This window comes from Cebus imitator, unplaced genomic scaffold, assembly GCF_001604975.1.
Source record: "Cebus imitator isolate Cc_AM_T3 unplaced genomic scaffold, Cebus_imitator-1.0 Scaffold18, whole genome shotgun sequence".
In the NCBI taxonomy this organism is placed as follows: domain Eukaryota; kingdom Metazoa; phylum Chordata; class Mammalia; order Primates; family Cebidae; genus Cebus; species Cebus imitator.
The window spans coordinates 11,233,658-11,250,142 of record NW_016107333.1 but is presented as its reverse complement, the minus strand read 5'-3'; the positions used below and the strand labels follow the sequence as shown (position 1 = coordinate 11,250,142).

Here is a 16,485-nt window from a genome sequence, read left to right as displayed (position 1 = left end):
TTTTTTTTTTGAAATGGAGTCTTCCTCTTGTCACCCAGGCTGGAGTGCAGTGGCACGATCTTGGCTCACTGCAACCTCTGCCTCCTGGGTTCAAGCAATTCTCCTGCCTCAGGCTCCCCAGTAGCTGGGATTACAGGCATATGCCACCATGCTGGCTAAATTTTGTATTTTTAGTAGAGACGGGGTTTCACCATGTTGGCCAGGCTGGTCTCGAACTCCTGACCTCAGGTTATCTACCTGCCTTGGCATCCCAAAGTGCTGGGATTACAGGCGTGAGCCACCACTCCTGGCCTGGAACCCTTGCAATTCTATTCTGGTACACCTTGTTCTTCTGGTGCTACAGGGGCTGATATTACCCTGAAGCCAAAACCAGAAAAAGACAGAACAAAAAGAAATATAGACCAATATTCTTCATGGATTTAGACACAAAAATCCTCAGCAAAATATTAGTAGGTAGGGCCGGGCGCGGTGGCTCAAGCCTGTAATCCCAGCACTTTGGGAGGCCGAGGCGGGTGGATCACGAGGTCAAGAGATCGAGACCATCCTGGTCAACGTGGTGAAACCCCGTCTCTACTAAAAATACAAAAAATTAGCTGGGCATGGTGGTGCGTGCCTGTAATCCCAGCTACTCAGGAGGCTGAGGCAAGAGAATTGCCTGAGCCCAGGAGGCGGAGGTTGCGGTGAGCCGAGATCGCGCCATTGCACTCCAGCCTGGGTAACATGAGTGAAACTCCGTCTCAAAAAAATATATATATATATTAGTAGGTAGAATTCTGCGGTATATAAAAAAGAAAGGTACACCATGGCCAAGCAGGGTTTATTCTATTGAAGAAAGGTTGGTTTAATACTTAAAAAACAATCAATGTAATACACATATCAATAGACTAAAGAATAAAAATCAAATTATTTTACCAATGTGCAGGAAAAACATTTGACAAAATTCAACAACCATTCATAATTTTAAAAAATAACTCTCAGAAAAGTAGCAATAGAGAGGATCTTCCTCAAGGTGATAAAGTGTATCTACAAAAATCCTACAGTCTAACGTCATGGTGAAAGACCGAATGCTTTCCCACTAAGATTGGGAACCAGGCAAGGATGTCCACGCTCATCACATTTATTCGACATGCTGCTGGAAGTTCTAGCAAGTTTGATAAGGCAGGTAAAGGAAACAAAAGGCACACAGATCAGAAGGAAATAAATAATTTAAAAAAAAAAAAAACGGAACTGTAATTGCAGTTGATATGATTGTCAATGTTGAAAAACCCAAGAAACCTACAAAAATACTCCTAGAACTAATATATGAGTTCAGCAAGGTGCTAGGATACAAGATCAACACACAAAATTCAATTGTATTTCTATCTACTAGCAATGAACACATGGATGCAAATTTAAAATGGAATATCAATTATAATTTCTAAGAGAGAAAAAAGGAAATCGGTATAAATCTAACGAAACATGCACAGGAGTTATATGCTGAAAATGACAAAGCATTTATTTAAAAAAATCAAAGAAGATCTAAACAAATGAGACATACTATGTTTATGGATTGGAAGACTCAACATAGTAAAGATATGAATTCTTCCAAAATTCATATACATGTTTAATGCAATTATAATCAAACTCACAGCAAAATTTTTAGTAGATATAAACAAGATTATTCTAAAATGTGTATGGAAAGGCAGAGGAACTAAAATAGCTAAAATAATTTTGAAAAAGAAGAATAAAGTGGGAAGGATCCATCAACCCAATTTCAAGATTTATTATATAGTGACAATAATAATAGAGTGCAGTACTGGGGGACAGAAGGACGCGTAGTCTGTGGAATACAGGAGACAACCCCAAAATAAATCCATGCCAGTACGCCCAATTAATTTTTGAGAAAGGGGTAAAAGCAATTAAAAGCTTTTACATCAAAGCATACTGGAGCAATTGGACATCCAAAGACTAAAAATAAAAAATGAATCTTGACATAAACAAAAATTAAAAATGAACATAAACAAAAATGAACAACCATAAGCATGAAAAACATAAACAAAAATACAAAATGAACCTTGACATAAACCTCGCACTTTGCAAATCACGTAACCAATAAAGAACGTCTATCTAGAATATACAAAGAACTTTTAAAACAATCATAATAAAAAAATTCAAATTTAAAATGTGTGAAAGATGTGCATAGCTGTTTCATCAAAGAGGATACACAGAAGCCTACACATAAGTGAACATGGTACCTTTATTCTTAATAATGAAAAACTGGAAAATACCCAAATGTCCTTCAGTGAATGAATAGCTAAACAAACTATATTACATTCATATCATGTAATACTACTCAACAGTAAAAAGCAAATAACTAATACATGCAAAACTAAAATGAATCTCCAAGGAAATGGTGCTGAGTGAAGAAAGCCAGTCTCAAAAAATACATACTGCATGACTCCATTATATAATATTTATGTAAAAACAATGATAGAGATTGGAGGCCAGGCATGGTGCCTCATGCCTGTAATCACAGCACTTTGGGAAGTCAAGGTGGAAGGATCACTTGAGCCCAGGAGTTCAAGACCAGCCTGGGCAGTATGGCGAAACCTCGTCTCTACAAAAAATAAAAAATTAGCCAGGCATGGTGGCAAGCACCTGTAGTCTCAGCTACCCAGCTGAGGCAGGAGGATAGCTTTAGCCCAGGAGGTCGAGTCTGCAGTGAGCCATAATTGTGCCACTGCACTCCAGCCTGAGTGACAGAGCAAGACCCTGTCTCAAAAAATAAAAAATTATAGAGATGGAGAACAGATTAGTGGTTCCTAGGGGTTAGGACTGGAAGTGGAGAGGGAGGGCAGAGCCATATATGGGTACCATGGAGTATTGTGATGATGTGACATTTAAGTATGTTGATTGTGGTTGTGTTATACAAGGCTATACACAAGAAAATGGTGCATCCCAGGAAACCCCTCAATCCCTGGCAAACCTGACAGCTGGTCACCCTAGCAGATGGCCCTCTAGTAGGGGCCATGATGCAGCCCTTGCATCTCTGAGGAGAAATTTGGGCTTCACCCAGTGAATAATCCAGATCCTCTGGTTGCTTAGGAATGAGAGCTTGTAGAGGCCAGAACAGACACAAGAAGGAGCTACTACATCACTGGGGCAAGAAATGAGGGTGGCCCCATGTTGGTCAATGGACCAGATGTTCACCAAACTCTTGCTTTGCCTCCTGTGTGTTGTCTAGCACATGGTTGGACTACATTTCCAGCCACCCTTACAGGAAGGTGTGGCTATGTGTCTAAGTTCTGGCCAATGGGACATAGTTAGACCGTCTCTGTACTTCCCATAAGTCCTCCCCTTTCTAGGTGAGCTTTAAACCAGGTACTGAACAGGGCGGAACACAAGCTGAAAGGAACCCAAGTTCCTGCTATCCCACGAAGAAGGATCTGCTGATCAGGAACACATGCTATGAGCTTAGTGTGTTTCAGCTATTATACCTGTGACAATGGTGCCTTAACTGACACTCCTTGGGTGCACACCCCCCTGGGCATGCCATCAGCATCGCTAGCCTCCCTGGGCACCTGCTTTGGGGTAGGGGAGCTAGATAACAGATGGAGATGCCCAGACAGCCCCCATAGTTAAAGAGAACCGAACACCCTCTGAGCATCTCGGGGCAGGAAAGGGCCCTAAGTTCTGGGCCTTAGAACCCGAGAAACATCTGATTCTGGAAGCACTAAAGGAGCTCTCACAAAACACAAAATCCCATCTGTGCCATTGAACAACTGGGGAAACTGACCCTAAGACAGCAGAAAGCACTTGAGGTCCCGCAATGAATCCATGGATGAATCAGTACTTATTCATTCATTCATTTAAAAAAAAATTCATTCCACAAATATGTCTTAATCACTGCAGTGTAAGGCACATAGGGACATAACAGAAGATTCCTGTCCTCATGGAACGTACAAACAAGCAAACAGGAACTGACAGACACGAACGGGTACTATGGAGGGTAAAGCAAGATGAGGGGATAAAGTGAATGGTGGTCCATTTTACTGGGGTGGTCACGGGGGTCTCTCTGAGGAGGCAACATCAAGGGGAGACAAGCCCTGAGGGTATCTGGGGACAGATTTTTCAGGCAGAGGGAGCAGCAAAAAGTGCAGGATGAGTGACAGGAATCTGAGATTCATAAGGCTAGCTAGAGCAGAGGCAGTGGGGAATGAATGGCGATAGAAATCCAAGAAGGGGTGAGCAGCTTCCTCCTGCAGAACCGTGTGGCTGGCTGTCAATTCACGATGCCCATTGGTCCTCTTTGGCCCCACTTATATGGAAGCTGTCCCCTTTGGACTTTGGAGACTCCAGTACTTGGGGTAGTAGGGTAGGGAATGACTTCTACTTTCCTAAGGCTTGATCTTCCGGGGTCACCTCATTTCTCCAAGTACCTGCATTCCATGTACAGGCTACGAGACTCGTGCATCTGGAGAATTCATTCATTCACCATTCATTCATTTATGCATTCATTATGCAAATATTCTGAGCACCGCTCCGTATCTGGCACTGGCTTGAAAGAGTTGACAGTTTAGAAGGAAGAACAGACACATTCATTGTTATCACCTGATGTGATCAGAGCTGTGATAAAGGGATTGTGGATGCCCAGAGGAGGCACTGGACCTGGCCTGAGAATCACGGAGGGCTTTCTGGAGCAGAGGCAGTGAAGAAGGAGATAAGATACAGGATGGCAGTCCATGGAGAGGCCCCACAACATGAAAAGCTCAGAGGCGTGAGAGGCCTGTGGTGTTTGTGAAATACTCAAGAGGTGAAATCTCTAGGTGGGGCAGTGGGAAAGACTGAAATCAGAGATATCAGAACAAGAGGGCCTTGCAGGCCATGGTGGAGACCACGCTGGGACACCTGGATGCCCATGTCAGCTCTGTCCTTGACTCACTGGGTGGCCTAACTTAGGCACCCCCAGTCCTGAAGCCTCAGTGGCTGCCTCTGTGAAATGGAGCAGTTTGGGTGGGCTGGCCCTGACATTCCACCAAGATCTCTGTGTTGTCTGCCAGTGTTCTTGGGGCCCCATAGAAAGAATGGGCAAGCCAGGGCTGTATCTTCAGCTGACACATTCTCCGTGTGTTTCCCCTGCCCCTGCCATGCGTTCAAGTGTCCCTCATTGCACTAGGAGAAGGAGCTGGAAGAGACACCAGCATTTACCTTCCATCAAGATCCATACGTAGGGAAAAAAGGACAGGCCGGGTGCGGTGGCTCATGCCATAGGCTCAGCACTTTGGGAGACTGAGGCAGGCAGATCACTTGAGGTCAGAAGTTTGATACCAGCCTGGCCAACATGGTGAAACCCTGTCTCTATTAAAACTACAAAAATTAGCTGGGCATGGTGGCGGCTGCCTGTGATCCCAGCTACTTGGGAGGCTGAGGCAGGAGAATCACTTGAACCCAGGAGGTGGAGGCTGCAGTGAGCTGAGATTGTGCCATTGCACTCCAGCCTGGGTGAGAGTGAAAATCTGTTGAGAGAATGAGAGAGAGAGAGAGAGAGAGAGAAGGAAAGGAGAGGAGAGAAGAGGAGAGAAAGAAAAGAATAATTGTTCAGCAAGACAGTGTCAAGTGTAAGTTCCTCTGGGCCTCCCTCCAAGGCCCCCTCCCCTCTGATGAGTCTGTGTCTGATGAGTGGCTAAGAGGGGCAGGCACTGGACCAGAACGATCACTGACCTGCTGTGTGGCCTTGGGCAAGTCATTTGGCCTCTCTGAGCTTCCCTTTGCCCTCCGGAAAAGTGGGGTTACTCAGAATACAAACTGAACTCATTGGGTTGTTTTGAAGACTCTATTATATGTAAAGTTCTTAGCAATGCCCACCACATATGTCTTCCAAATGAGAGCTATCATGTTTGTTGTTGTTTTTGGTGGGTGTGGTGGCAGGAGAGGTGAGCATGCTGTGAGGTTGAAGGAGGAATTTTGCTTTGAAAGGGTTAAACTCGAACCAGCTGCTCCCAGTCCTGGTGATAAGGTTGGAGGAAACACAGTCCAGGTCCCCAGCCCTGTCACAGGTAGATTTATGAGGTGCTGGTCACTTTGAGTCAGAGTAGGTGATCCCCGCAGACTGTGCAGGAAACATTCAGGGTTAGTGGCCAGAGAGGCTCAGGACTCTGTTGAAAGAATGAGACACAACGGAGAGAAAAAGAGAAAGCCAGGCTTCAGGAGTCCCGCAAACACCCCACCCTGCCGAAGGAGAGAAGTGAAGAGATGGGAAGGGAGAGACAGAGAACAGAGAGAGCCAGAGGCCCACTCAGGTGGAAACAGACAGTGAGCCTGAGGCAGAGACCGCTGGCAAGCGTGAAGGATGCAGGGACAGCCAGGCGGGATGGGGGCAGAGCAGGGGAACCCGGGCAGAAGAAAGAACGAGAAAGCAGGAGCCAAGGAGTGGTCCTTAAGGGCCAGAAGGAGGAAGAAACAGAGAAAGGGGGCGGGGGTGGAGGGACAGGAAAGAAAACTGCAGACGCCGAGAGGGCGCGGGAGACCTTACGGGTCTCCGGTGTCCGCGGGTCTGTACCTGCGCGCCGGCGCGCACCTGTGGCTGGCCGTGGGCATGAGCACGTGCTCAGGGCAGTGCCTGGGGCGGGTGAGACGCCAAACCGCGAGCTGCGGAACAGATAGACCTCGGGAACCCTGGTCTGGGCGACCCCCGCCCCTTTCTCCCGCGTTCCGCGGGCCCAGAGCTGGTTAACGCGCCGCCCCCGCCACGCTGGCTCCTCCCCGCCAGGGCAGTGCCCCAGCTCCGCCAACGCCCTCACTCGACCTGGCGGCTGGCCTCGGGGCGGACCGCGGGTCCCTGGTGGCCGGACCGACTCGCGCCTGGCGGATGCGCCCGGCGCGCCCAGAGCAGCCCCCGCACCGCCGCTGGGCCGTGGGGCCGTCGGGCCGCCAGGGAAGCGCCAGCCGGGACCAGGCTGCCCAGATGCGGGCGCCACTCTGCCTGCTCCTGCTCGTCGCCCACGCCGTGGACATGCTGGCCCTGAACCGAAGGAAGAAACAAGGTACGAGGGGTGGCTAAGTAGGGCGGCCGGGCAGGAGCCTCGGGGCAGACTGGGGACAGGGAGTGGGGGTGGCACTGGGGGCATCTGCCTGGTGCTTGGGGCCCTGGATCATTCGCTCCTCCAGATGGCTGTCAGCCTCACTTTAGATGGGGAGCCTGAGGCTCCAGGGCACCCAGTGAGTGAGCCATTGAGCAGGGTGGGCCAAAGAGACTCTCCCAAAAGGGAGGGAGTAGCAAGGCTCTCTGTAGTAGCCGATGGTCAGCATAAAGGAGGACAGCTCCGTGCAGAGACAGAAGCCTCGAGAGCCAGCCTGGGGGGCACAGGGACTAGGAGACAGACTTAGTGGCTTAGAAGCCATCCCAAGCATCCCTGCTGGTTCAGGAAGTGACTTAGAGAGCCCTGGGCTGGGAGTCCAGATGCCCCAGTCCCAGCCCCATCACTCACCCTGACTCCTGGTGTCACCTCCCAGAGGGCAGTGATTCTCCATGGCCCACCTCTGTTGAGTTTAGCCAGACCTGAGACCGGAGTTCAGGTTCACTTATTCTAATAGAGGATGACCTAGAAGAAGTCCAGCCTCTCTGAGAGCCTTAGTTTTTCCATCTTGGCCTCTCAGGGCACTAGGAAGATAAGCCGAGGTTCAGATTATAAATGTACCAGGGGCCCCATGCACTCTCACCTGGGAGTCCTATGCCACAGCCTTTCTGTGAGAGTCAGAACATCCTCAGAAGGTGGGTTGGAGGCTGTCCCTGCAGACCAGGAGTTGGCAGAGCCTGTGCCCCAGAGAAGGGTAAGTGGGCGAGCAAGTGAACAAATCACCTGCCTGAGCTGGCCAGCCCTTTGGCCTCCAGATGCCACTCTTAAGATCTGCAACTGAATGCCAGCCACTGTGCCAGGGGTTTTTCATGTCCTAGCTCATCAAATCCCAACGATATCCTCATGACATAGGGGTCATCTAGTTTTAATAAAGACGGGTTCCAAGGCTCAGACTGGTTTAAATAACCTTGCTGAATTATCCAGCTGGTGTCTTCACTCTTTCCAGCCCTCGTGTTGGGCCTGAGCAAGGATACATGGGAGGGAGAAGGAGGGAGAGTGAGAGAGAATGGCTTGCCCTCTGGGGCCCTCCATTTGTGTGAAAGCCCTAAGGGACCCAGTCACTCCTGGAACAGAGCAGGAAGCAGAGAGGGGCTGTGGGAGAATTGGGAGGTAGGATTGGATGGGGTGGGGGAGACTGTGGCCCAAGAGGCTCCAGTTCTTGCTGGGACAGTGGGACAAAGGCGTGGAGAGGCATGTGGTTTTCAGCTGAGCTGGGGTGAGTTTGGGACTCCATGGGGACACTCCTTTGTGAATGGCCTTTGTTTAGTGGTTAGGGGCATAGGCTCTGGAGCCAAGTAAACTGAGTTCAAATCTCAGCTTCCTTAGTTACCAACTGAATGTCCTTGGATAAGTCACTTTGCCTCTCCAATCCTCATTTTACCCATCTGAGTGTGCTTCAGAAGATGTCTGAGATCCTTCTGCATTCTAAACAATACCAAAATATCAGACAAAACCCCTTTCCCGTCATCAACGCATATTTTACGTAAGTGTCCCGCTCATAAGGAAGATTGTGGGCAAGACTGAGTTACTGTGTATGGGAAATGAGTAGCTGAGGACGCAGGCTCCTAATGGGTGCTCATAAGTATTAATCATTCTCATTTCCTGTCCACTGTGTCCTTGGCTACTCACAATGGCCTGGTGGAGGGAGGGGAGATGGTTATTTTCTGGATAAGGTTCTGGGTGTGGTGGTCCATGCCTGTAATACCAGCACTTTGGGAGGCTGAGGCAGGCAGATCACTTGAGGTAAGGAGTTTGAGACCAGCCTGGCTAACATGGTGAAACCCCTGTCTCTACTAAAAATACAAAAATTAGTTGGGTGTGGTGGCAGGTGCCTGTAATCTGAGCTACTCGGGAGGCTGAGGTAGGAGAATCACTTGAATCCGGGAGACGGAGGCTGCAGTGAGCTGAGATTGCAGCACTGCACTCCAGCCTAGGTGACAGAGTGAGACTGTTCAAAAAAAAAAAAATGAAGAAGAGCTAGTTTAGAAGATTTTAAGATGGTACTTGGCTCAAAAAAGACCAAAAAAAAAAAAAAAGAAAAAGAAAAATGAAAAATTCCTATCCTACCCCTTTTGCCCCCCGCCCCATCTACAGCTCACCACCACCTCCCCAGGAGCTCAGTGAGGAGGTAGGGATATGGCTGCTTCTTACACAGCTGTAATTTGGTGAAGGGCTGTTGGCAGCCCTCCCCCAGTACCTGATCTGTTGCCTCTGGGACACACACCTGCCTAGCATCTACAGAAGAGATAGGGCTTCATTTATTAGTTGGATGCAATGGAGATAGCCTTGGATTTCAGTCCCACCCCTGACCCAGTTGTGCCATGTGATCTTGGGTGAGTGAATCTTTTCTGTCCCCCGCCCATAGCCTCAGTTTCCCATTGGCACTGAAGTGGGGACCAGAGCTGGACAAACCCTTCCTGTAGCATATTTTGCAAGGCAGCCACAGGAGTTCTGGTCAAATAGGTTTGGGAAATGCTGGGTTTAGCAGATTTTTTGGCTGTGAGACTTATCAGAGCATGATGAAGAGGTAAAAATAGAGAGTGTGACCCAGGTGTGGTGGCTCAAGCCTATAATCCTGACACTATGGGAGGCCAAGATGGGAGGATAGATAGCTTGAGCCCAGGAGTTCAAGACCAGCCTGGGCAACATGGCAAAACTCTATAAAAAAATATGTCATTTTTTCATATCTATACAAAATACAAAAAATAGCCTGGCACGGTGGTAGTGCACTTCTGTAGTCCCAGCTACTTAGGAAGCTGAGGTGGGAGGATCACTTCAGTCCAGGACATCAAGGCTGCACAGTGAGCTGTGATTGTGCCACTGCACCCCAGCCTGGGGGACAGAACAGAGCCTGTCTAAAAAAAAGAGAGAGAGAAAATGACCTTTCCCAAACATATTACACATCAGAGACCATTTCTCATAAAACATCTGCTTGGGAAATTCTGTACACGATCCCTCAGGGTCCTACCAGCTTTGATCTTATCTAACTTTGGCAGGAGAATGTGTCCAGAAAACACCTGGGTATTGGCAGCGCTTGCTTCATTCATTTATTCACTCACTTATTCACTTAACAAGTGTCACAGGGCAGCCTCTGTGCCACGCTCTGTGTTGGGGACCTTGGAGATACCAAGGTAAGCACCCTGGGCTGGTCCTTGGGGAGCTGCCAGTATAGAGGGATGACCCTTTCCCACCCTTCTCCAGCCTCCCCCATGCCCGAGTCTTTGGCCTTAGCCTTTGGTCAGGTCGGCAAGATCTCGAGGAATGACCTGCTGGGCCAGCATCTGCCCCATCCGAGCCCCTTTGGGGCCTGGTTCCTCTAGACCCGCGCTTCCTCAGCCTCCAGCGTCACCACTTCTTAATGAAACCCATTTTTTCTGTTTCTAAGAAAGAATGAAATAAAAGACTTGAGAAGGATTCTTGGATCTCAAGTATCTCTTACAAAACAACATTTTGATTAATTAAGTGTAAGTGAATCAGAACCAGATGGGGACATTTTTTTTGAAACTTGCTGGGGCACCCTGGCAATGGGACAGTCAGGCAGAGTGAGGGGGCTCTGGTTCGCATTCCTAGATCTGGAGGTCCATTTAGGCAAGGAGGAGATGCCAGCCTGTGACTGACTTTCCCTGACATCCAAGGCCTGCTGGGGAGGGACCCTCACATTCACATGGAGCTTCTAGATCTTTCTAGGCCTGAGCAAGCAAGGGGCAGAGTGAAGAGCCCTGGTTTCAAACCTTGATCCTCTCCTGCCCTAACTATGTGACATTAAGCATTCATGCCTTCTCTGACCCATGCTTCCCAATCTGTGAAATGGGAACAATTACACCTACCTCTTTGAGCAATTGGGAAGATTTATTGCAGTCCAACAGGAAAGGGGGCCAAAGGCACACAGCAGGGGCTTCATAAGGATTTGACCACTTTCCCTTTCCATTTTATAGCAGAGCAGACGTGCCCTGGACCAGGTGGGGAGTGAGGTCTCACGTGGGCCTTATGCCTCTTGCTTATGGTGCGTCCGGAGGAAACCTTCTCCCCTCTCTGAGCTTCTTTCTGTTTATCATAAACTCACTGTGGCAGTGCCCACTTCAGAGGCCTGTTATGTGGAGTATGACACTTCCTTTTAAATTGCAAAGCCCCTGGCTGGGCACAGTGGCTCATGCCTGTAATCCCAGCACTTTGGGAGGCCGAGGCAGGTGGATCACGAGGTCAAGAGGTGGAGACCAGCCAGGTGCAGTGGCTCATGCCTGTAATCACTTTTGGAGGCCGAGGTGGGTGAATCACCTGAGGTCAGGAGTTCAAGACCAGCCTGACCAACATGGTGAAATCCCAGCTCTACTAAAAATACAAAATTAGGTGGGTGTGATGGTGCATGCCTGTAATCCCAGCTACTTGGGTGGCTAAGACAGGAGAATCGCTTGAACTCAGGAGGCGGGGGTTGCAGTGAGCTGAGGTCGTGCCATTGCACTCCAGCCTGGGCAACAGAGCGAGACTCTGTCTCAAAAACAAAAAAAGAGATTGAGACCATCCTGGCCAACATGGTGAGACCCTGTCTCTACTAAAAATATAAAAATTAGCTGGGCATGGTGGTTCTCACCTGTAGTACCAATTGCTTGAACCTGGGAGACAGAGGTTGCAGTGAGCCAAGATAGCACCACTGCACTCCAGCCTCTGAACAGAGCAAGACTCTATCTCAAAAAAATAAAATAAAATAAATTGCAAAGCCCCATGTGGAGGCCCAGGCAGGCAGCACTGTCTCCTGTACATGGACAGATGCACCAAGCCCTGGGCAAGCAGGAGCCATAGCTGGGCACCGACAAGGTATGCCCCCTGAGTGCTGGCATCCAGGCGAAGCCAGGTTTAGATCCAGGGGTAGTTCTGAAAGGGATTCCTATAGGGCGAGTGGGGGTAATGACAACATTGAGAGCTGAGGGAAGGGATCTGGGTCTTAACAGAATGTAACCTTGGGCCTCTTGCCCTGGGTTTCTTCATAACACAGTGGCTGGTTGAGAACTGTGAAGCTGAATGCTTGGCACATAGCAGGTGATAAATCAGCTGAGCTCCATTTGCCACCCTTCTCCCTCTCAGTGTTCTGAAGCCAAGCCTAGGTGCAAAAGAGATGCTGCTTTTCTATCCCACCTCCCTCTCCTGTGGATGGAAACCATCCAAACCCCCCTGCCCGGCCACTGAAGGAGATTCAGGCCACTAAGATTCAGAAGGAGGGAGGTGGGCCACATGCTGGGAGCTGTGCAGGTGGGGCTCCGCATCCTCACTCTGCCACTGCCTTGTGTTATGCCTATTTCCAGACATGGGAACTGAAGCTCAGAAAGCAGGAACTCACAGCTGCCGAACCAGGACATGGACCCAGAGTTTTGGAGGCTCCGAAGCCTGTGCATAGATATAGAAATGAATCATGTCAGTGATTTGCCAGGGCTGAACCTCATCAGAGAGGTAGGGTTTAGGATTTTGTCAGGCAAAGGTGGCAATAGGGTGGACCTCTGCAGGATGAGTAGTAGACAGAGGACCTCTGCAGAGTGAGGGGAGAGTGTGGCCAGGTGGGAAGGGCACGAGGGACCGCGTGGCCGAAGGAAATGGAACTCTGGTTGCAGATTGGGCCGGAGTCCAGTCGTGCAGGGCTTTGGGTGCCATTCTCCAGTCACCATCGTCATGAAGACATATTTATTTGGTCCTTCCTCTAGGCCAGGCCCTGGGCTGGGTGTTGAAAAGGACAGCAGAGATGGGTGCTCCTCCATTTCTGCTGCCAGAGGACTGTTTTTATATGGCCTTCAAACTAAGAATACTGGCATATGCAACAGATTGTATGTGGTGCAAAAAGCCTAAAATATTTACTATTGGACTCTTAAGATCCATCAGTGAGAACATCACAGACAAGACCTCTGAGGCTGCACCTCGGCACACCCTTGCGAGCAGGCTGGTGGTGGTCCCAGCCTCAGCTGAGGAATCCGAGACAAAGAGGGGACGTTGTTTGGCTAAGGTGTCACACGGATAAAGTTTATTCATCCATCCTCCTGTCTGGTGAAAAAAACTGAAGCTCCCATTAATTTAAAGTTTTCCAAGCTGAGGTTTACAATGCATCAGCAGGTGAGGGCAATAAATTCAGCTCTAGCCAGCATTTTTGAATGGAATGGAATGGAAGGGAACAGAATGGAATGGAAGGGAACAGAATGGAGTGGAAGGGAACAGAATGGAATGGAAGGGAGCAGAATGGAATATAACTGAAGAAAATAGAGTGGGGTCAGCAAACATTTTTTGCGAAGGGTCAGATAGATAATACTTTAGGCCTTGAAGCCACATATGATCTGTCGCATACTCCGCTATGCTTAGCTCACAGGCCACACAAAAACATCCACATTTGGTCCAGAGGCTACAGTTTTGCCAACCTCTTTTTTAGAAGATATCAGAGTGCATTGCAAGTGTGAAAACTGTTATTTTGAGAAATGTTTCAGTTCACACATGAATGTGAATGTGTGTATGAGCGGTTGAGTGTGCATGCACACATATGTGGATGTATGAGTGTGTGCACGCAGTGGGTGTGGGCGTGCTTGTGTGTACTAGTGTGTGTACTGATGTAAAAATATATTTCTCACCATTGCCAAAATAATATGGAGGCAGCTGGACCAGCTGAGCCCGTCTTCTGTGCTCAGCCCTTTTCAGTCATGGCCCAATGCAGGCCCTCCTGGCAGCTGTAAGGGGCAGATTCCAGGAGGATCTTTATATTACAGATGAGGAGACTGAGGCCCAGTGGATGGCACAGCAACAGACAGGGAAGCTGGGATGTAACCTCAGGAGTCTGTCTCTGGAGCTCCAATTGCCTTAGTTCAGATTCTTGTTTCTAATCGCCCCGAATCTGACAGCTACATCATTCCCCAGGGGTGTGGACTTTAGCTCCTGGAAGGTGGAGTGATGTGTCGAGGCCCTAAACCTCCTCCTGCATCAAACACCTCTGTGCAGCCAGGGTGTCGTAGATACTGCCCTCTTCTTTTAATTTGGTCGTCACCCCGGCCCTGTCTAGTGGATATGCCCCCACTGCCAGCTTACAGAAGAGGGAAGCTGGTTCAGAGAGGGGGACTGGCTTATCCAAAGTCACATTGCAAATACATGTGTGACCTGGGTCTTCTTAATTCCAAAACCCACAGCAAATCCTGTCTACGGTAGACTTCTCCTGAAAACCCATCTAATGCTGCCATGAACCACCTTCTTGTTCGTATAGCACTTTATAGTTTGCAGAGCAGTTCAGCTTTCATTTTCTCTCTAGAATTCTGGAGAAGGGTTCTAGAATAAGGAAATGTTAGGGCCAAAAAGGCCAAGTGAGACGTTGGAGACCAATCCTTGTAAAATTGGAGATGCAAGTGGGGAGGCACCTTCCCCAAGGTCACCCGGCTGTGAGAAGTGAGGGTGCAGGAGACCAGGGGTGAAGGCCAACCTTGGATTGGTAGAGGAAGGCAGCCCGCTCCAGAGCCTGACAGGTTGAGAGCCTCTCAGAGCCTCAGTTTCCCCCATGTGACTTGGAAATACTCAGTGTGCTTTGCCTTTTTTCCCAGGGCTGGGATAAATGTCAGAAGACAGGATGGAGCCAGGTGTGGTGGCTCACGCCTATAATCCTAGCACTTTGGGAGGCTGAGGCTGGTGGATCACCTGAGGCCAAGAGTTCCCGACCAGCCTGGCCAACATGGCAAAAACCCATCTCTACTAAAAATACAAAAATTAGCTGGCGTGGTGGTGCATGCTTGTAATCCCAACTACTCAGGTGGCTGAGGCATGAGAATCACTTGAACCTGGGAAGCAAAGTTTGCAGTGAGCAGAGATTGCACCACTGCACTCCAGCCTGGGTGGCAGAACAAGACTCCGTCTCAAAAAAAAAAATTAAGACAGGCTGGAAGCTAGAGGGCGTTCACAGATCCAAGGCTGTCTGCAGGGACTTCTTAATAACCAGAAACCAGCCCAGGGCTGGGTGCCTCTTAAGGGCCTCTAGAGTTACCTGGACAACGTGGAGCCTCTCCATAGGGTCTGAGGCTTGGCTGTGTGATTTCATGAAAGGTACCAAGCCACGGAGCCATCATGGCCTCAAGGCAGGTCCTGTCCTCAGAGTCTTGGGCTGTAGGCAGCATCAGGACATAGAACAGCCCTGGAGGTGGACATCAGGGAGCACACTCCTCACGTATATCTCTACACACATACATGACGTTCCCCAAAACAGTTTTTCTTTAAAAATACTTAATTTTCATTGGCATCAAAGGTTTACAAAAGTCACTTTGGATTTGGTTTTGTGGTTGAGCATTTATTCTATGCCAGATGTTACCTGCATTCTTTTATTTTATTTAACAATTTCAGACACTGTTCTAAGTATTTTGTATATATTAATTGATTAAATTCTCTTAATAAACCTGTTCAGTGGGTAGTAGTATTCCTATTTTACAGATAAGAAAACTGAAGTACAGAGAGGTTACGTAACTTTGCCCAAGGCCACTCAGCCAAGGTTCAAATCCTTCCTTGCCCCAGAGCCCAGCTCTAACTACTTAATTGCCTCTCAGCCTTATTTCATCCTCACAGCACCCCTCTCAGGGGCCTGTTATTACCCACATTTTACAGAGGAGGAAACAATTAAAAGAGGAGTGCATTCACTGAAGCATATGCAGTTGCCATTTTTGTAGGTCATAAACAGCCAAATATTAGAAATTTTATGATGTTTCTATCCCATAGCTTAGCAAAGTTTGGCAAAAACCAGGATTCCAATCCAGACAATTGATTCCAAAGCCTGAGTCCATAACCACCACGCCAACCCTCCTCCCAGGCTACCTGCATTATAGCCCCAGGCAGCAGCTACTGCTATTTTTCTCCCCCTTCTACAGATGAGGCCTTCCACATTCAGGGAGGGGAATCAACTTGCCAAGGACACACAGCCAGGGCAGGGAAAGGTCGAGATGTGCTCCTGGGTCTCTGTGGGCTGGAGCCTTTTTTCCTAGCCCTGTGTAACAGCAGTGTCCAGGACACAGGCGCCCCCGTCCTGCCCTCAGAGATTCTTCCAGATTCCATCAGGAGTGGTCTGCTTCCCATCTCCTGATGGATGACGCCAACTCCTCCCGGACACTGCTGTCCCATGCTGGGCCGTCACTGCCCGCCCTGAAGTGATTTCTTGCAGTAATGCAGCATGATTCATAGGTCCCTGGCTCTGTGGCCCATAGTGGGGGCTCCAGTGTGCCATTGTGGATGGGGTGGGAGGTTCTGTTTTTGCCTTCTCAAAACAGAAGCATTCCAAGCCCAGAAGACCCAGGCCACATGGGGAAACCACTCCCTTTCGCTGGAAGCCTCCACTTTCCCTGGAGCCCGACGGCAGAGCCCACATCCGCTGGGGTGGAGA

At 49.0% G+C, this 16,485-nt stretch overlaps 1 protein-coding gene across 1 annotated transcript in view; it reads left to right on the top strand.

The window, feature by feature from the left end:
- Positions 1-6,852: 6,852 nt before the first annotated feature.
- The window catches only part of RSPO4 (R-spondin 4), a 34,111-nt gene continuing 24,478 nt past the window's right edge, over positions 6,853-16,485 (top strand). The window contains exon 1 of the mRNA XM_037734374.1: positions 6,853-7,022. Coding sequence (XP_037590302.1) covers positions 6,944-7,022 — 79 coding nt within the window. The 5' untranslated portion in view covers positions 6,853-6,943. The remainder of the gene's footprint in view (positions 7,023-16,485) is intronic.